The 22,997-nt window shown below is 50.1% G+C and overlaps 1 protein-coding gene across 3 annotated transcripts in view; it reads left to right on the top strand.

Annotated features, from left to right (window-relative positions):
* Positions 1–22,374, top strand: part of MASP1 (mannan binding lectin serine peptidase 1) — a 61,893-nt gene extending 39,519 nt beyond the window's left edge. The window contains exons 9-16 of one of the 3 annotated variants that reach the window (XM_036850089.1): positions 993–1,130; positions 1,925–1,999; positions 11,226–11,363; positions 14,498–14,611; positions 15,483–15,668; positions 17,473–17,540; positions 19,551–19,650; positions 20,112–22,374. In XM_036850089.1, the coding sequence (XP_036705984.1) occupies positions 993–1,130; positions 1,925–1,999; positions 11,226–11,363; positions 14,498–14,611; positions 15,483–15,668; positions 17,473–17,540; positions 19,551–19,650; positions 20,112–20,302 (1,010 nt within the window). In that variant the 3' untranslated portion in view covers positions 20,303–22,374. Of the gene's footprint in view, positions 1–992; positions 1,131–1,924; positions 2,000–5,527; positions 8,011–11,225; positions 11,364–14,497; positions 14,612–15,482; positions 15,669–17,472; positions 17,541–19,550; positions 19,651–20,111 lie in introns of those variants that run through there. The other 2 variants (XM_036850090.1, XM_036850088.1) reach the window with 2 other exon arrangements.
* The last annotated feature ends 623 nt before the right edge of the window (positions 22,375–22,997 follow it).

Genomic DNA, 22,997 nt, shown 5'->3' with positions numbered 1-22,997 from the left:
CTGAGTTTAAGGTCAGGTCTAGTTCTCTGACTGTAACTCACTCTGTGACCTTAGACCAGTCAAGTCTCCCCTCTGGGCTCATCTGTAGGTAAAGATCATGTTCTAGGTTGCCTGACTTCAGGTTCCTTTCCACCTGCGAAGTTCTCAGTCCTCTGGGATTCTTCAATTCTGGCAGAGGCTGTTTGAACTAAGATGAGGATTTCCTTAGAAATGAGCACCATCTTCTAACAAAGGCCCCTGAAGAGACATAGACAAATTGGGTCCTCAGCCCCTGACCTGGCTCCTGGCAGACTCGTGGTGGCGCCTCCCCTAAGACTTGGCTGGACTGGCAAGCTCTCCTAAGACCACCTCCGAGGAGCAGGCATCTTTGGTCTTGCCCTACAGCCAGCCCCAACGTCCAGCCACCGACAACCAGAGAAAATAAGTAGGTGAAGACTAAAAGTTGGTCCCTCCTGACCCCCCTTCTGCCTTCTGTGCCTGCAGAGAGCCAGCAGGGTGCGGCTGTGTACTCATGCAGGAGCTGGGTTTCTTTTTGTTTGTTTGTTTTTATGCCAAGCTCCAAAGTGAGCACAATAATTGCTCTTACTCAGCATGTGGTTGGGTCTGGAAGAACTGAAGGTTCTTTGGTTCATGTGAGCCAGAATTTTCTCACTGAGACATGGGCTTCATGCTTGGACAGAAGAGGATAAGAGGATTGCACAATAGAACTGGAAGTCAAGGAAAGGGCCCTGGTGGGGAGAAGACTGGGATCTGCTTGAATCTCAGCAGACCTGCCCCTGCCCTGGAATTGACACCAGGCCAGGTGAGTTGACCACACAGTACTCATAGATGGGAGAGACCCCAAGTGCAGGGCCACCATTTGCATAGCCTATAACGTTGCTCTCTGGAGTTGTGTGCAGTGTACAAGCTGCACATCATATGAGACATGCACCAGATGGCCCCAAGAAGAAGAGGAAGGGGTGATTGAGGGGTCTCACTCTCTTCTCTCTCAGTTGTGGACTGTGGAGCCCCGGCAGAGCTGGAAAACGGGCTGGTCACATTTTCCACCAGAAACAACCTTACCACATACAAATCTGAGATCAGATACTCCTGCCAGCAGCCCTACTACAAGATGCTGCACAGTATCACAGGTGAGCCTTCCACGCTAAACCAGCCCACTCCCTCCTCACACGCTTCAGGTCTCAGGGTTAGGCTGGGGGCTGAAACAGCCAGTCTGTTGGTCATGGTTTGGGAGGAATTGGGAAGAGAAACCCTTGGAGACATGCCTCACCTCTCCCTGCCTCAGGCCTGCACCCCGAGTTAGGCTACATGACATCCCCATACCCACACAGACATACAGCCTCTGGCAGAGAAGGAACCCTCAAGGAGATGTGAAGGCCAGTCAGTTCTGCTTCCACCACAGACTAGCATTAAGAAAATTCTCCTAATTTCTCAAAGCCTCCAAGTCCTCCTTCCAGAAGGGGAATAGTGGTAGTGCTCACAGAGCTAGCATAAGCCTCATGAGATGGTGGGCACAAGTGTGGTTTATGAAAGGGTTTGTTAAGTGGAGAAGCGGGGGCAGGGGAAGTGCGCCACAGAGAGCTGTGTGACTAATGATGAGAGGTGCCTTCCAGGGGCTGGGCGGGGCCTTGACAGGCAGGAGTCAGATTGCTCAGAGCCTTGGACACTGTACTGAAGAGCATCCTGTTTATTTTTGAGGCCAGTGGGGAGCTATTGTGATTTTGAGCAGAGATGAAACGATTCCCAGTTTAGAAAGATGCTTCAAGTTGCAGACAGGACTGGCTCAGAGAGAACGGCATCAAAAAGACTCTTTGGAAGACTTGCAATGATCCACAACAGAGGAGTTAAAAACCCGGATCTATTTTCCATGTGTTATAAATCACCTATGTTCTCCTTCTTCTTCAACCTTTTCTCCCTCTCCCAGATGTATATACGTGTTCTGCCCAAGGAGTCTGGATGAATGAAGTCCTGGGGAGAAGCCAGCCCACCTGCCTGCCAGGTACCTCACCCTCAAGTTCTCTGCCTCAAGGTCTCCCACGCCAGGCCCTCGGGCCACAGGTGCTCTGGCTGTTAATGGAGTAAGGGGTGGGGGTGGGGTCATGATGCTTCGATTGATTTTTAAGAGATAACGTCAGAAGGTCAAAGGTCAGAAAAGCCTAGCCTCACATCTTCTCAAACCAACCAGCCTCTATGTTCAACCTGTTCTGTCACACCAGGAGACTTCTTGCCTCTTCTCTCTGCAGTTCTGCACCCTTCCCACCAGGTTTTTCATCCCACACAGTTGGTGTTTGCACTGGCTGTGCACCAGGAAAAGTGAGAAAGTAGACACCTTGTCCTCAAGCACTCACTATGTTTCAGAGGAGGTGGAAATCAGACAAATACCAAATGACCATAGGACAGAGCAACAGGTTCTTCCAAAGAGCAATGCGCTCAAGTCTTAGTGACTGCTACCTCCCCCAAGCCTGTCTACTGACCCCACTTTAAAACGAACAAAGAACGTTGTGGTAATAGGAAATGTCCCTGGCCATCACAGCTGCTACGAGTTCCCAGAGAAGGAAGAAATTCCTGCATGTAGTTGTCTGGGAATAAAGGGATGGGGACTGGTTAGGAAGACTTCACTTAAGAGGGCTTTAAGTCTAAGAAAGAACGCAAAGAATTCGTGAGGAGCTGAAACAGGGGAAAGGCCAACCTGTCCACACTCCGCTGATCCCCATCATCTCAGGTAGGCTTAGCCAGGAGCACACCCAGGGGCCACGGCTGGAGAAGCCTCAGAGAAGATGGGGAATGGTGGTGCTCTGGCAAACTGGAGGCCAAACCCCCATTTTGCTAAAATACTAGGGGGGCCAAAGAAAACGGCACTGCAGGTGGATTCCATCCCGGGCAGCCATGTTGCGGTGTCTAGAAGGGGAGGAGGCACTGAGCTGGGAGTCATGGGCCCAGGTCTTGGTCCCACTGTTGTCTTTTCCTAATTGCAAGCTTTGGTAGGTAACCTCACCTCTCTGGGGCTAGGATTTCATACCTCAGAAGCGAGGGAGCAGGACCAGGTGATCCCTGACATTCTATGACTCTTAATGGTCATCGTCCTCTAGATTCATACAAAGCATCTTGGATACAATGAGTCATGAAATTCTTTTAACACCTGGTATTGAGCAGAACATCGTGTATCACTGGACCAGGCCAGAGAATTCTAAATTCTCCCCCCCTAAAACACCGAGATTGAACCCAAAGGCAAGCCAGAATGGAGAAAGCCATTTCATCTGGCATCATAATATCCCACCTTTCCAAGGAAACTGTTAAGAAAATATTATTTGCCCCTTATTTTACACATGAGAAAACTAAGGATCAGGGAGGTGTAATGATTCATCCAGGGTTACCTACAAAAAGTTAGAGGCAGAACTGGAAGATGGACCCAAGACTTTTGATGTCGACACAAGCAATGCTGAGCCGTTCGTGACTGTGCCATCCTCATGAACCCAGAGTTCTCGAATATCACATTTCTGTTTTTAGGGCCCTCCCTCAGTACCTCCAGTCTTCTAGAGCCCAAATCTGACTTCAGCACAGCTGAAGCTCTAGTATTTCAAGGTGAATCCTTTGCCTCAGGAAAGACTGGATGGAGAACGGTAGCAGCCTAAAAGAATGGCCCCATTTCAATGAGCACTCTCAAAGGCTTGCTGCATCATTCAAGCTCTTGAAAGGACAAGAGCATATCAAGAAGAAAAACAGACTTTAGTGGAAAAAAATGAAGCCAGAGTCCAAAGAAACAGGCTCCATTTCTGGCTCTGCCACTAATGACTTTGAGTATGTCACTTGCCTTCTTTGAACCTCAAGTTTTCCATCTGTAAATTAGCTGTTCTCCAAGCTTCCCCCGCTCAGACACTCTGTGACCTGGACTATGCCACTGGCACCTTCGTGGGAAAAAGGCACCATTCAGTGCTGGCTTTGCTGTGACCATGGACTGAGCCACAGACATGTCCCTCACCAGATGAGGGCCTATGAGCACTCAATGAGCTGTTTTGCAGGGCCAGTCACAGACCTGCCTGGAGAAGTCACTTTGTAGGCTGCTGCTTATAATTGGGATTCTGGCCTTCAGCTCTGAAAGGCCTGCCACAGACAGTTAGCAAAAACCAGCTCACGTCTGGCCTGGGGTGAACAGCAGGGTGCCTCAGGATCACGTAAGAAGCATTTGGCATCCAGAAGAAGAGCATCTGAAAAGCATTAGGTTGCTGGAAGCCTGACCTCTCAGAGTTGCCAAGAAAACTCAAATGCTCCTTGGTCTTTAAAGGACTGCCGAAAGTATTCCAGGCCAAGGGGTGTAGCCTGGCAATTTGCAACCAGGAGGAGGTCCACGCTCATACCAGGCTTAGCCCCCAGACCTAAGCACCCTGCTGGGAGGGGCCCTTGGGAGCTTGTTCTTAGGCAGCAGGGGGCTGGTTCTGAAGACCCTCTGCTCATGGGCCAAAGGTGTTTGGCTACAGGAGGCTGGTGGTGCGTGTGCATGCTCGGGGTACAACTCGGTAGAACGAAGTTTGATCAGACCTTTCTTCTTTCCCTGAAGGTACTACAGGGTTCCCGGGTGCAATGATGGGTAGAGCAGAGCCTATGCATCATTGCTTGTAGATTATGCCACCTTTCCCTAACCTTAGATGCCCTGGGCATCCCTTCACATCATGTGTCCTTTAGGCCAGAGAAGAAAATCTTTATATGTAATGAGGCACTGTGGGATACAGGGATAAGACATTCATCTTAGAATCTAGTTAAGCCCTGCTACTCAACTTAATAGCAATGTGACTTTGGGCTAGTCATTTAACCTCTGGAGAGTTCTACTCACCTATAAAACGGGGGTGACCAGGGCAAATGAAATAAAAATCAAAGGAATTTGGAATTTAAAGGATCCTTGGAGATCATATTGACCAACTGCCTTATTTAGCAGATCAAAAATTGAAATCCAGAGAAGGAAATTTCCTTACCCAGAGTAACACAGGACAGAGGAGAGAAAAGCCAGTTCAAGGCCCCAGGTGTCTCAGTTCCCGGTCCAGTGTTTGCTGTGACCTGCTAGACAGTATTTTAATTTCCTTCCGTCTCTCAAAGCCATTGACCTGTGGTTTTCAGAAGTTTTCTAAGTACCTACAGCATGGACCACATCTGGGTTCTGAGATGGCTTTCTAGGGAAGAAAGGGGCAAAGTGACCACTGCTAGAGATAGTCCTGGCTAAAGATGATCCAGGCCACAAGTGATCTTGGCTGGAATGGTTCAGGATGGTGAAGGCCCACATATAAAAAGGTCTGGTCCATAGACGGCCCTGGCTACAGAAGGGTCCAACTACAGATGGGCCAGACTAGAAAGACTTAGGCCAAAGATGACCCCACTCGGAGCTTCCCCAGGCTAGCATGGCTCTGTTATGTAGAGTAGGGTCCGTGGTGGCATAATCTACAGTGGGTGAGATGTGCATTTCTTTCAGAGGGTCTTTCCACCTGGCTGACCTGACCCGTCTCTGTCTCTTGTCCCCGCCCCCTCCTTCTCCTTACAGTGTGTGGTCAGCCCTCCCGCTCTCTGCCAAACCTGGTCAAGCGGATCATCGGGGGCCGGAATGCAGAGCCCGGCCTCTTCCCATGGCAGGCCCTGATCGTGGTGGAGGACACCTCAAGGGTGCCCAATGACAAGTGGTTTGGGAGCGGGGCCCTGCTCTCTGAGTCCTGGATCCTCACGGCAGCCCACGTGCTGCGCTCCCAGCGCCGAGACAACACGGTGACACCGGTCTCCAAGGAGCACGTCACCGTCTACCTGGGCCTGCACGACGTGCGGGACAAATCGGAGGCTGTCAACAGCTCGGCCGCCCGAGTGGTGCTCCACCCGGACTTCGACATCCAGAACTACAACCACGACATCGCTCTGGTGCAGCTGCGGGAGCCCGTGCCCCTGGGGCCTCACATCATGCCCGTGTGCCTGCCGCGGCCCGAGCCCGAAGGCCCGGCACCCCACATGCTGGGGCTGGTAGCTGGTTGGGGCATCTCCAATCCTAACGTGACGGTGGACGAGATCATCAGCAGTGGCACGCGGACCTTGTCAGACGTCCTGCAGTACGTCAAGTTACCCGTGGTGCCGCACGCCGAGTGCAAGACTAGCTACGAGTCCCGGTCAGGCAACTACAGCGTCACAGAGAACATGTTCTGTGCCGGCTACTACGAGGGTGGCAAGGACACGTGCCTGGGGGACAGCGGCGGCGCCTTTGTCGTCCTCGACGACTCGAGCCAGCGCTGGGTGGCCCAAGGCCTGGTGTCCTGGGGGGGCCCCGAAGAATGTGGCAGCAAGCAGGTGTACGGGGTCTACACCAAGGTCTCCAACTACGTGGACTGGGTGTGGGGGCAGATAGGCTCCCCGCGGGGCCTGGGGGAGCTCCAGGTGGAGCGGTGAGCTGCCTGACGCACTCGGGGCGCCTGCCCTGGCCAGCCTGAGTGAGGCTGCACCGCATGCTCCCAAACACGGCACGCTCCATGTTACTCACGTGACCGGTGGGATGGACCACGCTGCTCCCACCCTCCCAAGACAGCCCCTGGGACCCTGAGAGGCAGCAGTGTGGTACAGGAAAAAGGCCCTGCACAGGAGACCTGGGTCGCTGGCCCCGGCTGAGTCCCCTCCCCTCTCCAGGCCTCCTTCTCCCCGCAGTACAGTGAGGGAGCTAGACTGGGGCCAGTACCCCCCTACTCCTCTCCCGAGTGCTTACCCCAGGGGCCTCGTTCACTCCTAGTCATTTGTCAAACCCAGTGGTCCTGGTCTCACTCTTGGCGTAACTGAGCTTGGACCTGACTGTTAGAAAATGTTTCCTTGCCTTGAGCTAAGTCCGTGTATTCTCCCAGCTTTGCCCTCTGGGTACGTTCTAGCAGAAAACTCCTCAGGTTTGGGGAGACAGGGATGACACCCCGAGGCCCCTCTCTCCGAGTGTAATGCCTTGTAGTACTTTTGTCCCTGGGTTTTCTCTCCCAAAACTTCTTGCAGACCAAGCCTTATCCCTTCTGTTCCCTGTTAAAGGAATTTCAAAGGACAAAGAGAAAGCTGGGGAGTTCCGTGGTGGCTGGGGGGAGGAGAAGGGCAGCGGGAGACTCCCCAACCCCGTTAAATTCCTACCAACAACTCAGAACACATCACTGGGACCCATACGTCACTCCCGAATACCAGCTGACCACGTGGGTGTCCACACCTGACACTCCAGGCGAGCACGAAGCAACCTTCCAGCCTTGAAATGTGTCATCTGAAAAGGCTACCTGAGCCTCAGCCTCGGGCGTGAAGACTCAACTGGATTGTTTGGAGAAAGAGAAGGCTCACACCATGCTCCACTGTGCCTCTGGACAGGGAAACAGAAGAAGGAGGGCTCAGGACATAGGAGTGACCCAATCCCACCAGACTGCCCAGCGTGTCTGCGGTCTGAGCTCTACAGAGAACACACCCAGCGTGGATGTCCAGAGGGATCCACTCCTCCAGTTTCCAGGAGCCAGAGCCAAGAGAAGCAGGGACTTGCCCGTGAAAGACAGTGAGAAGAGAGGGAGAGCCCGGAGTCCTGGGTTCTAGCCCCAGCTCTGCCCCCAACTGGCTGTGTAACCTTTGACAAGTCACTTTCCCTCTCTGGGCCTCAATTTCCCCATCTGTAAAAGGAAGGCATCAGATCCCCCTCGGGGTCCTTCCAGCTCCAGCGTTCGGTGCTTCCAATGCCAGCAGCCTCTCCCTGGCCCTCACGGGGCTGATCATCCTCCTTCTCCCCAGGCTCGCTCTCCTGGGGACTCTCCATCAGAGAAAGAAGAAGCCCTGAGAGGGATTCCAAGGGAGCAATTGGGAAGCATCCACTTTTCCAGTCGGGTCCTGGAAGCACACTCCTATGTGTATGAACAGTGCATGTAGAGGATACTGTATTTTGTATATTTCATATCACAAGCTTCACTCCTCTGTAAGTTTCCTCTGCACTCCGTTTCTCCCGTCAGGGGACTAAAGTGGAAATAAACCCTCTGTGGATAACCAACAGCCTTTGTTTTGGGGTTTGCTTATTGTTGATGTTTGTTTGTTTTGACTTTTTGAAGAAAACCTGGCCCCTCATTAAGACAAAATCTCTCCCATTGCAGGAAAAGTACAATTTTTGTCACCTGGACATCTTCCAAGTAAGGGTGATGAGGAATGGAGTTGGTTCTGGACATGTGTCCTCTCGAAGGCTGCCTGTTCCATCACGGAAGTGCCTGCCATTTAATTCCTTGAGTTCAAAGAGCTCGAATGAGCATGCAAGGCAAGACCGTGCGCACCTAGGTCTCACACAGGCAAAGGGAATTAACGGCATTAGAGGAGTGGAGATGGCAGTACTTCGGGAACTTAAGGAGGGGGAGGTTCATACAGCTGAAGAGGATCTGGATAGCTTTCCAGAGAGGTTACAAAGAACGCACTGGGAGATGGGAGAGAAGGAGAGAGGGGACAGAGATCAAGCAGGAAAGTGTGCCCTGAGTAGAGTGGGGGCAGAGGGGATGAGGGGAAGGCGGACAGAGCCTCGAAGGTCATTCTGTGTTTGTGCTCTGTCCTGTAACCAGTGATTCTCTGGTTTGGGGTATATCAGTATCACCTGGGGTGCTTGTTAGGAATGCAGGTTCCTGGGTCTCACCCATGGGAAATTCTGAATCAGCAGGTTGGAGCGCGAGCAGCGTGCTGTGAAGAGTGGAGGGGTGGGGGGAAGGACCGAGCTAGAGAGAGCGGTTGGGAAACTGCAGCAACCATTCTGGAGAGAGGTGGTGAAAACCCCCGGGACCTAGGGCGTGACACTGCAGATGTGGGCGTGACACTGCAGATGTGGGCGTGAGGGAGTTTGAAAACATCTAAGTAGTGTATTGGGCAGGGCTTGGTGAGGAGGCATCGTGTGAAATAGTGCAGACACAGAGGTGTGGAGTGACACAAGCTAATCTGTCAGTGAGGGCTCCCCATACAATGCGCTCCTAGTTTGCCTTTGTTTGGGGTTTGTATCATAATGAAACTGTCATGCTTTTTACACTATTGAGAGCTAAATGAATCTTACATTATGCCTTATACTTTATATGTAGCTGATTTCAAAGATTATCATGTCTTGTATTCTATTACATTTCAGAGTTTTACTTTCCTCTAGGTATTTGGACTTTATGTTGTGACATATTGAGACACAGGTGTCATGAGGTTGCATGGAGAGCACATTGTGACATTACTCTCTGCTTCTTCTGGTGACTTTTTTTTACCAGTTTAGTGGCTGATTAAATACGGGTGTTGAAGAAGAGGGAGGCAACGAGGATGCAGTCCGTGCAGACGTTAACAGACATCTGGAATAACAAAGGGGAGACAGATGGGTGGTGAAGGGTGGAGACCAGGACTTGGGTTTTCTGTGCTTGAGGAGTTTATGTGCAATCCAGCTGGAGATGTAAGGATCAGTTCAGAGGAAAGGGCAGATTAGAGACACTGATCTGAAATTCATCAGGGTCTAAATGGTATGACGGCATGGGAGGAGATGGCATTATCTACTGGAAGAGAAAAGAAAAGGGGGCTGAGGACTCAAAAAGGGAAACATGAGCATGGACGGCATGGAGAGGAGAAGAGAAACCCCAAGAAAGAGACAAGAAAGAGGAATCAGAAACACAGGAAGAGAGGAGCTTCAGAAGCCAAGGAGGGAACGTGTCAAGAAGGATAAAGTGATCAACAGTGCAAATGACCCAGGACAGTCCAGAGGATGCTTCCAGGCTGGACTTTCCTGGGTGCTGGGACCCGGTCTCTACTGTCAACTCTGAGAGAGGATCCAGGGAGCAGGCCCGCGCTCATGCTGAAGTCCTTAACCCTCCCTCCCTCTTACTTTATCCTCCTCGTCCTTAATCCTCCTCCTCTTCCTCCTCCACCACTTCTTTCTTCTCCTGCTTCTTTCCCTCTTCTCTCTCTCTCTCTTTCTCCCTCCCTCCCACACCCTCCCTCCTTCTCTTTCTCTCTCCAGCTTCTCCTAGGTTTTTATCTCTTTCCTGAGATAGCACACTGCCCTTACATCCTCCCATCTCTGTGGTTTATATGCTCAGTTCTCCAGGTTTTTCTTCCTTGAAACCTACAAATCTTTTATTCTTACCACAGAGTCTGACTCTTCAAATGGGTTTGTATTTCCAGACTTTGGCTTCTGCTTTGCTCTTCCAAAAGTCAAAGCTGTATCCAGCCTCACCTAAAATAACAGATGCTCCAGCTTTAACAGCAGGCAGCCACAAGGCGAGGAGATTTCCTAGAGATGAAGAATACGTGAGATAAAATTTCAGAAATAGTGTTCTCCTATACATGTGAATATCATCTTTGAAGTTCCAGTTATGGGCCCAGAGTCATTTTATCTCCATCTATGATTACAGACCTATTAAATATTCAAATGGCCACTTTATGTCCAAGTTTGTGTGGAGCATGGCACTTTCTTCTTTTGAATCCACCTCCAAAGGACAGGGAAGGATGTGGATACAGGGTGTCAACTCCTCTTTCCAGAAGCTTGACTATGGAAGAGAGGAGAGGGAGAGACTGTGGAACGAATGAGAATCAGGGAAAATGGAAATTTAATTTTTAGGATGAGAGGTCTTGATCATGTTTTGGAGGCATAGACAAAGGAGAGATGCAAGACAGAGGAGAGGGGTGCGAATCCTCAAAGCCAGGTCCCCAAAAGTTTGGAAGTGAGGAGATCCAAAGCCCAGAATTAGTTCTGAAGAGAAGAAAGTTTACAGAGGGAGCAGATGGAGAGGAGGATGTCTTTTGGTTTGGTTTGGTTTGGTTTTTCCATTAGTAGAAAGTTTTTCTACAAACTTTCCATGAAGTGATCTTTGGCAAATCTGGGCTTATAGCCAGCAGCTTAGCAACCCCAGCAGAGAAGGACCTTCTAGCAAAATTCCCAAGGCAGGCTTTCATTGGCCTGGCCAGGGTTACATTCCCATCTCTGAGCAATCGCTGTGACCAGAGTATAAGAGGCTTTCATTAGTCAGGTCTGGGTCACATTCCTACCCCTAGAACCAGAGGTAAGATCGTTGCAACTCAGGCTATATGGACAAGAAATGGGGGAAGAGTGGGCCCCAGAGGAAAATTGGGATGCTGTTACTGAAAGGAGCAATGGATGCTGGGAAATCAAAAATAACAGATGTTCCTAACAGAGGGTGATGTGCTAGTAGCTCTGGCAAAGGGCAAGATGGAGCCCAGAGTGTGATCTGTCCTCCCTCCCTTGGCTGCAGTGTGTGGGATCCCCAAGTTCTCCCGGAATCTGATGGCCAGGATCTTCAACGGACGCCCAGCCCAGAAGGGCACCACTCCATGGATTGCCATGCTGTCGCACCTGAATGGGCAGCCCTTCTGCGGGGGCTCCCTTTTAGGTAAGGAGAAGGTGGAAGGGGTGGGGAACCCAGGATTAGAGGGTAAGGTAGAAGGAAAGGGACCTGACCCTCTTCCTGGAGACTGACAAGATTTCTTCACTGAGAATCTTCCATAGTAGTAGCGGGACCCAGAAGTACAAAGTGGTAGAAAGAAACCTTAGCTGGAGCCAGGAGACATGTGTTCTGTTCTAGCTGGCTCCTTCAGCCAACAACACTTCCCGAGCCCTGGTCACTCTCTGGCACTGAGAAGGGTGAGGGAGTCAGACCCTTAAACATGGATTACAACACAAGGCACTTACATGCGGCTCAAAGTGAGGGTGTGCCAGCGCTGTGGGACCAGGGGGAACCAGGAAACCCACCCTGGAGGAGTCAGAGAAGGGAGATTTACAAAGCCTTGAATGCCATGCTTGAGAATTTAGATCTTATCTTGAATGCTGCTCCAGGTTTATAAGCATGTTCTGGAAAGTTCTCTCCTGAGACAGCATGGATTGAAAGAAGGGTGAATCTGGAAGCCAAGAGTCCAGTGAGGCAGCTATAGTGCAATAGTGGGGAGGGAAGTCATTAGCCTCAGAAAAAGGACAGGGGATGAGGCATAGAAACGAGGCAGATTCAAAGCCATTGAGAAATAGGATTGTCAGAATTTTGTAATGGACTGAACGTAATTGGGAGTGGGAGCAAAGGCAGGGAAGAAATGATTGATGGCTCTTCCTGCCTGTTTAGTCCAAATGATCTAAGGTCCATCCCAGCTCTGACATCATAATAAAAATTAATAGCAATCTAGAGTCCCCCTGACCCTATCACAGAGGAAGAAGGCATGGATGGGTCCACTTCTGCCTGGGCAGCTCTGGGGCTGCCGGTCTCGCCTCGCCCTGACCCACCCTCCTCCTCCAGGGTACACTCAGGTGAGGACAGCTCCCAGACCGGGATCCCCGAGGGGAGGCGCAGGCTCTGGTGAGACTGCAGTCTGGACATCCCGAGATATGTGAGATGGTGACCCAGCAGAGGGTCTGATCCTTATATTCCCACAAACACAAAGATGAGTGGTCTCACCCTATGGGGCCTCCCAAAGGGGCACAGAGAGTGAGCACAGGTTAAAGGGGAGCCCAGTGGGGAGCAGGCAGGGGAGAGGACCAAGAATGAGAAGGGGCAGAGAGACAGAGAGAGGGGTTAGAAGGACAAGGACAAAGACAGAGAAAGAGACAGAGAGACAGAGGGTGTATGAGAGAACTAGAGAGGGAAGGGAAGAGAAATTAAGGGGAAAATGAAAGGAAGCAAATACAACCAGAGGAAGAGAAACTGGTGGGGCATGAGACGAGACAGAGAGAGAGAATTGTGAAAGGCATAGAAAAGCAGGGAGGACCCAGAAAAGAAAGCATCAGAAGAGAAGCAGAGAGAGGGGAGGAGCCGGCAGGGAGAGCAGAAGGGAGCAAAGACATTTCTGGTTTTCTTAGAATGTAAGTAAATAGATGGATTACTGCCCACGGTTTTAAGAGTTAGATTCGTTTTCTGAAGCCTTGAGTGTTTCAGTTCAATGATGTTCAGCACTCACTTGTGTCTACTGAGTGTTTATTCCCACTTCTCTACCCTCAGCCAAGTTACAAGATCTGACTTACTCAGCCCTCCCCACAGCTCTCCTTGTCTAGAATCTCTCTCCTCCTCTGTTGTCTAGTTTTTTAGAGGGAGGGAAAGGCAGGAGAGGGCAGAGGAAGCAGGGAAGGAGCTGAGGGACAGACAGGAAGCTCCCGCTCAGTGCCCACCCTAAAGCCTGGGTTCTGGCTCAGGGACTCAGTATTTGCAGAGCTGCGAGGCAAAGCCATGTCTTTGGACTCACCACTGCATACCCTAGGTTCATCTAAATGGCCCAGAGCCCCGCTCCAAGGCACGCTCCCTAATCTGGGTACCTCATCCCACTTTACCTACCTGGAAAATTAGCCAACAGCCCCTGGCTGTGGACAGGTATCAAAAATGCCACCAGGGAAAAGAGGGTGGCCTGTGCGGAGCTCTATCCAGAAGCCAGTAGCCAGAGAACATAGCTGCTCCTGAGAGGGCCCAGTGGAGCCTGGGACCTGCTCCAGAAAGGGCCTCTGCCCTGGACTCTGTACTTGGCCCTGATACCCCACTCCAAAGCCCTGGTGCCCTTCTATCTGCTTGGCTCAACCCAGCATGTCTCTGGGCTCAGCTATTTATGGGTTTGTCATCTGTTCCACCTTAAGGATGAACCGAAGCCTGACCCTATATTGAGCAAAGGGCAGGAACCTGTCCATGAAGGGAAAGAGACAGCCAAGATGCAAGAGATGTGCTCAGCTGACCATCAGGAGACCCAGGGTCTGGCCCTGGCCCTGCCACCAACCTGCAGAGTTGCCCTAGACATCCTTGCTCTCCTCCAGGCCTCAGAATCCATGTCTATAAAATGAGAGGTTTGGATCAGAGCAGTGGTTCTCAGCCCTGGGGGCAGTAGAATCATCTGGGGGCACTTTTAAAGTGTATTTGTACCTGCGCCTCACTCCCATGACATACATGGTCTGGCTTCAGGCCCAGGTACTATTTTTGGTGATTTGTTTGCTTGTTTGTTTTTAATTCCCCAGGTGATTCTAAATGTGCACCCAAAGTTGAGAAGAACCACGTACAACAGTGCTTTCCAAACTTTAATATGCATAGAAATTACTTGGAGATCTTATTAAAATCCTCAGATTTTACTACTGAATGCAGATTCTGATTCAGTAGACGTATGGTGGGGCCTCAGAGTCTGCATTTCCAAGAAGCTCCCAGGTGAGGTTGAGGCTACTGGTCCAGGGACCACACCTTGAGCAGCAAGGCCTGAGGGGAAGCCAGTGAGCAAGAAGTTTCTTGTGGACACCTTGGGCTGTCCGGAGCTCACCAACCCCATGGGTTTAAGGGAGACCTGAAATCATCTTTAAAACATTCAGTTTTGGCCTAGGTTGGATAAGGCAGATGAAATCACAGATTCGACTCCCCATTTTCAGATTAGGATCATATGAGTTTCTGCCTTGGGGCTGTGAAATGCAAGAGAGAGGGGTGCCATGGAGAGGAGAGGTCTGAAAGCCCTCAGCTTGAGACTGTGGGAAGCAGGATGGGGCCGTGAGGACAGAGTGTGTGTACAATTCTGTTCTCAGGCTCCAAATGGATTGTGACCGCGGCTCACTGCCTTCACCAACTGCTGGATTCAGAGGAGGCAACCCTACATGGCTTGGACTTGCTCAGCCCCTCTGCCTTCAAAATCATCATGGGTGAGTGCGGAGCAAGGTGATTCCTGCAGCCAGCTGTGGTTCTGGGGATGGGGTGTGTCCACTCACTCACTCAATCATCAGGGAAGGTGCCTGGGATGAAGGAAGAGTCAGGACTGGAGGCCAGGGACCTGCATCTAAGCCCAAGGCTGTGATTCTCAGGTGGTGGGACCATGAGCAGGTCACTGAAGGTGAAGCCTCAGTTTTTATAGTAAAGAGCCCCATCTGGATAATTTCCAAAAATGCTTCAGGCTTCTGTGAATCCATGGTTTCAAGTGGATCATACACAAACAATCCAAGCTTCCCCTCTCCTTTGTAAAATCGAGACCACCAGCTGATTCAGTTTAGTTCACCACATATTTTATGTCCTGACACTATGCCAGGATCTAACTACACAAGTTCCTGCCCACAGGGACTTAGAGTCTAATGAAGGAATAGAATATGAGCACAGAGACCTCGAATATAAAGTAGGAAGCAGTAAGTTCTATAGGAGAGGAACAGATAAAGGGCATGGGAGTTCGTAGGGAAGAGATTTCTAATTGAAGAATCTAACTCAAGACTCTGAGAGGTTTCATGGAGGGAGGCAACACATGACCCAGGCAAGGAAGGCTTGGACATATGGCAATGGGCACTGGAATGAGTATTATAAGGCAATGGGATCAGGTCATGAAGAAAGACAGAGGTCAGAGCCATGAGAATATGTGGAGAAGGGCAGGTAGGATGGGATGCCTTGAAAAAGGTAGATGAAGGGCAGTATAAGGGTTAAGGCTGGGAACATGGGCTGAATGGGACAGGGGCTGACAGGAAACAAGGTGTGACCTTATCCTCTAAGCTTGCATTGCCCTCATGCCTCACATGCCTTCTTCTTGCCCAGGCAAGCATTGGCGGTACCGGTCAGATGAGAATGAACAGAGTCTCAACGTCAAACAAATCTTCCTCCATCCCCTGTATAACCCCAACACATTTGAGAATGACATGGCTCTGGTGGAGCTGTTGAAGAGCCCGGTGCTGAATGACTTTGTGATGCCCATCTGTCTGCCCCAGGGGCCATCGCAGGAAGGTACCACCCCCACCTGTGATTCCACCTCTGCAGAGCACCTGGTGCCTCCATAGAGCCTTCTTCTCCAGCATTGCTCAGGCTCTGGTGCCAACTGAGCCAGCTGACCATGTCTGTGTGATTCCTCAGCTGCCTCCCCTAAAACAGCTGAGTCAAAACTGGTTCCAAGGTAAACAGGCAGGCTTGATCAGTACTGCAAGCACTATATCAGTCAGGGTCCAGATAGGAAAACAGAAACCAGACCAGTTATTATATCACAGAGAATTTAATATAGGGTATTGGAGGACTGGAGAAGTAAAGGGGGATGCTGAGATAATAGAGATAGCACTTGCAGGAAGAAACCACCACTCCTGGGGCTGGAGAAACAAAGAGAAGAAGTTGGAGATATAGAACCTAGAAGCTTGACAGGGGCCTGTGAAGCAGGAACTCAGACGCTGCAAAAGAGGCCCTGTGCTGATGGTGCCGGGGAGAATAGCTGGAACCAACTGCCGCTGCTGGGGTGAGGAACCATTGCTAGGGTGATGCCAACAGGAATGGCAAGCCTTCCTGGAAGTGCCCCCTATTTTCAGGAACGCCCCTGACAAAGCAGATCTGCCACTTCAGAGTCTCATTCGCAGCATCACAAAGCAGAGCGTAGAAGGGTACGTTTGGAGCTGAGAGACAATAGCTTAATCACCAGCACAGGCTCAAATCCCCATGCTGCCATTTCCTAGTTGGGTGACCTCGAGGAAGTTGCCTAACCTCAAGGCCCTTCCCTCTACACTGGGGATAATATCCCATGGGTGGTTGTGATGTTTAAATGAAATAATAATCAAACATATCCAATATAGAGTGAGAGTCCAACCCAGGGCAGTTGGCTTTTGTTTCATCCTGTTCTAAATTCAGTGGTGCCATGTCACAGATAACCTCCTTTAGTTCAAAGAAGTTATTTTTAAAAATGGCTGAATGGAACCTGAGAAGTATTCAGGGGAAGTAAGCCAAAAGGAAAGGTACAGGTATGGCTCTGATTCATCAGATGCCATGCGCCTACCATGTGCCACTTGATTTACATTAATTAATTTATGTACTACTTATAAAAACCTTGTGAGGTGGTATTGTCCCATTTTCCAGATGAGAAAACAGGCTCAGCAAGGTACAGTGACTTACCCAAGATTCAGCTTGTAAGAAGTAGATCTGGGGATAGAATTCAGATCTTCCAACTTAAAGCCCAATGTTGTTTTCAGTATCCAGGCTCTTTTACAAATGAAGAGATAAGTGTTCTATCAGTGCTCAACCCATTTCCACACTGCCTCGAGATCTGCCAACTTTATAGACTTCTAGAATATCAGAGCTGGGAGAGGTTTTAGAGAATACCAAGTCCAGCCTCTTCATTTTATGGATGGAGAAACTGAGGCTCAGAAGGGGAGGGAACATAGCATATTGTGGGCTAAGCTGGACTTTGTGTTTATTCAGTTATTTATTGAGCACCTACTATGTGTCAGCACTGCTGTAGGCATGGCGATACAGCGCCGAATAAGATAGACGAGATTACTGCTCTCATGGAGTCTAGGTTCCAAGCTAGTTGGGAGTGGGAGAGAACAGGCAACTAAACAAATAAACCAGCTAACGTCTCATAGAAACAAATGCCTAAACCTCTGTCGTGGGTAACCTCCAACGCAGCAGTCTTCCTCCCCACCATGCTGCCATTCTCTGAGGGGGCAAACTCAGCCCTTCCTCCACAGGCAGAGGATGATGGGGCTGCAAGATGCCACCCTCTGAAAACCCCACAGACAGCCTCTCTGCTCTCACTGTGTCTTCTCTCCTCCAGGGGCCATGGTCATCGTCAGTGGCTGGGGGAAGCAGTTCTTGCAAAGGTTCCCGGAGACCCTGATGGAGGTGAAGTTCAATGTATACCCTTCAGAGGGTGACACCTCTGCCCTGCATTGGACCTTTCTGCACCATAGTGCCCCTTAGGGGGTTAGAGGCTTCGGCAGGGGGTGGGTGAGAGAGGTACCAGGGGCCCAAACTCACCTTCAAAGTTAAATGAGACTGAATCCCAACTAGTTTGATCTGTTTGTTCTACATGTCATAGGGCTCTAGTCTCTAAACATTGCTTAATGTTTCTGTAGCTTATTAAAGTCTCAATTTCTGGAAATTCTTCCAGAAAACAGCCAGCTTGGACACCCCCAAAGGTGATCCATCTATATACATCATGAAGATTCACATAACAGAGTAACCAAGAATGGGCCAAGGAATGGGCCTTGAGAGCTGCAGTCCTTGCAGCAATGAACTTGACTGTTGCATTTAGAAGTTTACATTCTTGTCATATCAGAAAAGAACACTGAACCAGGAGTAAGGAGCCATGGCTCCAAGTCCTGGCTCCTAGTAACCTGCTGCGAGATCTTAAACCAGTCATCTTGCCTCTCTAGACCGCAGTGTAGTTATCTCAAGCTGCAAAGTCAGGGGCAACGCTAGATGTCCTCCAGGAGCTGCCTGGCTCGGACATTACCAGGTTCTACGACTGCCGCAGCTAGTCTCTAAACCCTTCAACATGCATTATTTTAGCGTACTTTAAAATTCTGGATTGGCAACAGCAATTTAGCCCTTCAATCATTAACTCTAGAGTGTATATTCGGTGCCTCCCGTGTACCAGACATTGTATTAACTACTAGGTATGCTGGGAGGTAAGAGGACAGATCTGGCCCCTGGCCTCCTTGGGCTTACAGTCAGGTGGGATAGACAGAAAGCAGTTATCAGTGTGATCAGTGGAATGAGGAAGAGGTGCAGGATGCTCCGGAATGTACAGCAGGGGCCCTGACCTTGTCTCAGGGGCACAGAAGGGCTTCCCAGAGGAAGTGACACTTAAATGATGCACGAGCGATGGATAGAGGTCAATCAGGCGCTCAGCAGCTTGCCGAGGACATGTGCTCACGACCACCCTGCCTGACTTCCTCTCCCCACTTCTCTGGGAAGGCCATGGCCCCAAAGAGACCTGAATGCCTCTGGTCCCCTCCCAGCAAGGGCCAACAGGAGTTGTGCTTTTGGAGGGAGTGTGACCCATTCAGTTCTTGGTTTGGCTGAATGAGACTCATATGTTTCCTCTTTTTATTCTAGACGTCCATTCCAATGTTTACCCCCAAGCTGAATCAAGGGCAATAATAATCACAATACCTTACTTTATGTATCAATGTATCACCTCAATTCAAAATAACATTTCCTGAGTACTGACCACGTTCCAAGCTATGTGAGATAGAAATGGACAACATACAGACCGAGTGTCTGGAGGCTCACACTGTGGTGGGGGAGAACGTAAGTGAATGCTTGCTGCAAGGTGAGCCTCACTAACCCTACACCACCTACTATTTATGCAGTGTTTATAGTTTACAGAATATCTGCTCATTCATCTCCTCTTTGTGCAACAACTCTATGCGATTAGTATGTCAAATATTGTGACTCTGATTATTTGGATAAGGAAACAGAGTCTCAGAGATCTGAGAAAACAGTGATGAAGGCTACGTGCCCCAGGTCCCACAACCAATAATGGGAAGAGTGAGGAAAAGAAGACTGCCCATATGTTTTGCATACACTGCCATATTTGAGATAATACATGTGCTAGGCAAGTATTATTATCTCCATTTTACAGATGAGAAAACTGAGGCCCAGAAAGGGCAAATGACCTGCGCAAGGTCACACAGCAAGTTCATGACTAAGACTGTACCAGAACATGGATCTCCTGATTCTGCATTCAGTGTTCCTTCACCTGTACCATAGGCAGTTTGTGAGGCCAGGCCTAAGGCAGACCCAGGCTCATCCAGGAAGGGGATGGGGATGAGTCAGCTCTAGAGGTGTCAGAGCAGCAGGGCTCCTCAGCCAGGGGTGGGGACCGACAGTGGCCTTGTGTTCCAGATCGAAATCCCAGTTGTTGACCACCGCATCTGCCAGGAGGCCTATACCCCACTGAAGAGGAAAGTGACCAGAGACATGATCTGTGCTGGGGAGAAGGAAGGTAAGTCAAGAGGCCGACGTACAACAGGGCAACACCAGCCAGGGAGGGGAGCCGAGCCTGGCAGTGGAAGGACTGCAGACCTTGGAGCTGGCAGGTTGAGTAGCGGCGTAAAGGGAGGAGTGAGGCGGGGGAGAGGGAGGACGGTCATGAGAGGAAGGATTCCACTGAAGAAGCTGCATCGGAGAGAAGGGGGCTAAGTAAGGAATTTCCATAATTCCTTTCTCCCAGCCCAGCTCTTGCCTTATGAAATGAGAGAGTCCTAACCTGCACTTATTAAAATCACTGAGTTCTGAGGAGGTCTGACCCACAACAGCTGAGAGTCCAGGTCTGGGTCCAATGGTCTACTGCGCCCCCTGGTGCCTGATTCTCTGAACTACAAGGCAGTTGTGGAGAGAAGGCAGCTTCTCTGGATTTGGGGCTAGGGAAGGAGACACTTTAACCTGCCTCACTTCTTCCTCTAGGCGGGAAGGATGCCTGTGCGGGTGACTCTGGAGGGCCCATGGCGACCTTGGATACAGAGAGAGGCCAATGGTACCTAGTGGGCACGGTGTCCTGGGGTGTGGACTGCGGAAAGAAGGACCGTTACGGAGTGTATTCCTACATCTTCCACAACAAGGACTGGATACAGAGGGTCACCGGGATAAGGAATTGAATTCGGTTCCTCACCTGTCCATGGTCGGTCAGCAGCAGAGGATAGTTATCTGATGCAAGATGCCCCTTGCCCTACACGCACCTCATTCGGCCCATCTATTACTGGCCAATAAAGGGGGCATCTCAGCCCCCTTCTCACTCTCTTTAAAGAAGCAGAGTAGCAGGGTGGTCAGAATCCAGGTTGTATCACCTACTAGCTTTGTAACACTGGGCAGGTGACTTCACCTCTTGGAGCCTCAGTTTCTTTGTCCATATTATGGAAATGGCATACCTTACCTACCTCATAAAAGTCTGATGAGGATCAAATTTAGTTAATATACATATAGCACATAGCACAGTGCAGGCATAAACTAAGTGCTCAATAAATATGACTTAGCAGAAGGCCAGTGTGTCTACTAGGCACATTACGTTCTCTTACAAATCCTGGCTGGGCCTTAGGGCTGATCAGTGTGCCCCGCTCCCCTCAACCTTGACCATCTCCTTCACCTGCCCCCGAATGCTCCATGCTTCTTTGCTACCATGCATTTCCCAACCCCAATCCCCACCCCTCCCCATAAAAAGGTAAAAGAGACAATGTTCTTAGTCTATGGCATGTCCCATAGTGATGCACTTACGACCATGAGCTAGATACCAAACTGTGAGAGTGCCTGAGAGAAGCAGGCACTCTCACAGGGTGGGGAGACTGGGAATGGTGAATTAAGAAGTCAGACACCAGGTTCTAGAACCAACTCTTCCCCCAGCTCCCTGTGACTCTATGCAACTCCCTTCCCCTCATCCCAAAGGACCCTCCCAGCTCTGACAATCTAGGATCCAATGAAGCCATTTCTCCCTGAAGAGATAGTTAAAGCCAAAATAACCGAAAGGCAAAAATGGCCTTAGGTTCAACAGAGCTTTGTTGCAGACCAAACACTGCTGCTACTGCAACACCCACCCCTGTGCACCACACCCTAGTTCCCAAGGACTAGCCCTGGCGAAGTGCTAGCCAAGGGGCCTTTCCTTATTCCTAAGCAGAGCCTCTGCTCTAGGCACCGGCCTCCTTTTCTTCCTGGGAACCTGAGTTGTACAAGGTAGGCCCTGGGAGGCTAGACTCAGCCCCCTGCACTCTCCCTCCCTGTGTCCACAGCTGACCCCAAGCCACCATTCCCCTGGTTCCTCACCCCTGTTCCTCACCCTGAACACCACAGCCCTGCAGGGTCATAAGTGCCTCCCAAGCAGAATGCCTCTCCTCTCCGAGAGCCACCTCCTCTCTCAGGAAGCTTCCAGGGACCTCCTCCCCTCCAGAGCTCTGAGATTTAAGCCCTTCAAGGGATCAGAAGCCCCAAGTCCCTGGCTTCTGTTCTATCAAAATTGGTCTTCATGCGAGACTTCATTTCTCGACCTGCACTGCAGCTGCTGGAGTCGTTCAGGGTCTCTTGCTGAAGGAAGATGATCCTGAGGAATGAGAACTTATGGACACTAAGCCCTAAGCTCACCACTCAGGGACGGCAATTCACAGCCTGCTTTTGATTCTCTGAGCAAGTCATTCTACCTCTCTGTGCCCTGCTGTTTATTCGCTAAACGGAAGATGACAATCATACTCAATCCCACCAGACATTTGTCAAGCAAACTGGAGCTCTATTTCAGACACCAGAGAAGAATTGCAATGCAAAGTTTTGGAACTACCCTAAGGCATTCCAAACACCATGCCTTCCAATTTCACAGCACTGCCTGGGTGCCCCCATGTGCCAGGCTATGCTGACTGCTATGCGGACCACCAAGACGAGGGGAACATGATTCATACCTTCCAGGAGCTCCTACAGGAAGAGCTGACACATACACAAGTGTCTATCATGAACAGAATGAACCCCACCAAGTGCTATGTGTCAGAACAGCGCAGAGGTGAAAGAAAGGCCATTCTAGTATGGAGACGTTGGAGGAGGGGGCATCAGGAAGGCATCCCAGAGGAGATGGTGTTGGAGCTGAGCCTTGAAGAGGGTGGGCATTTCCACAGGTAAGACACAGGGAGCCCTTCCAGGTAGAAGGACAACAAGAGCTCATGTCCACTCAGGCTTTCCTCAGATTACACTCTCTTCCCTCACAAAAAGGACATGTCCAGCAGACCAGTGCTCTGACTCTGGGATCAGAGCCAACGTCTAAAAGAAACTTTCTCCTTAAAATCAGACAACCCTGAGACTTGAAGCAGCCTCGGAATTTGTGTACAAATACTAACTTCTGGCTGGACCCAGTTTATCCTGTTTATTCCAATTGCAATTTCATCCTGATTCTAAGGTATGTCTAGATGTGCTGCTGGACTTGGGCTTACCCTTGATCTACAAACATTTACTAGATATACCAGCCCCCGCACTGATGCTAAGGTCCAAGAAAACCAAATGTCTCACAGAGTCATAGAAGCAGAGGGTTGGAGTGTCTGTTAGGACCATATTGTCTAACTCTATGACCTCGTTCTTGAACATATCTAAAGATGGGAAACTCACTACCTCCAAATATAGCCAATTTCAACTTCCAAACATGCTCTTAGAAAGATCTCTTCTATACAACCAAAATCCACCTCCCAGAATATACTTAGCATATCTAAAGCTATGATTCTGTACCATGAACGTTGTTATCAGCAATAATGATCATGCCCGATTTCATTAGAAACAGAAGCTGTTGCTCTACAACATGTGTAGCTGTAACTACACATTACTTCCAATAAA

The sequence above is a fragment of the Balaenoptera musculus genome, chromosome 4, assembly GCF_009873245.2.
Source record: "Balaenoptera musculus isolate JJ_BM4_2016_0621 chromosome 4, mBalMus1.pri.v3, whole genome shotgun sequence".
Taxonomy (NCBI): Eukaryota; Metazoa; Chordata; class Mammalia; order Artiodactyla; family Balaenopteridae; genus Balaenoptera; species Balaenoptera musculus.
This window is presented reverse-complemented; position numbering and strand designations above follow the sequence as displayed.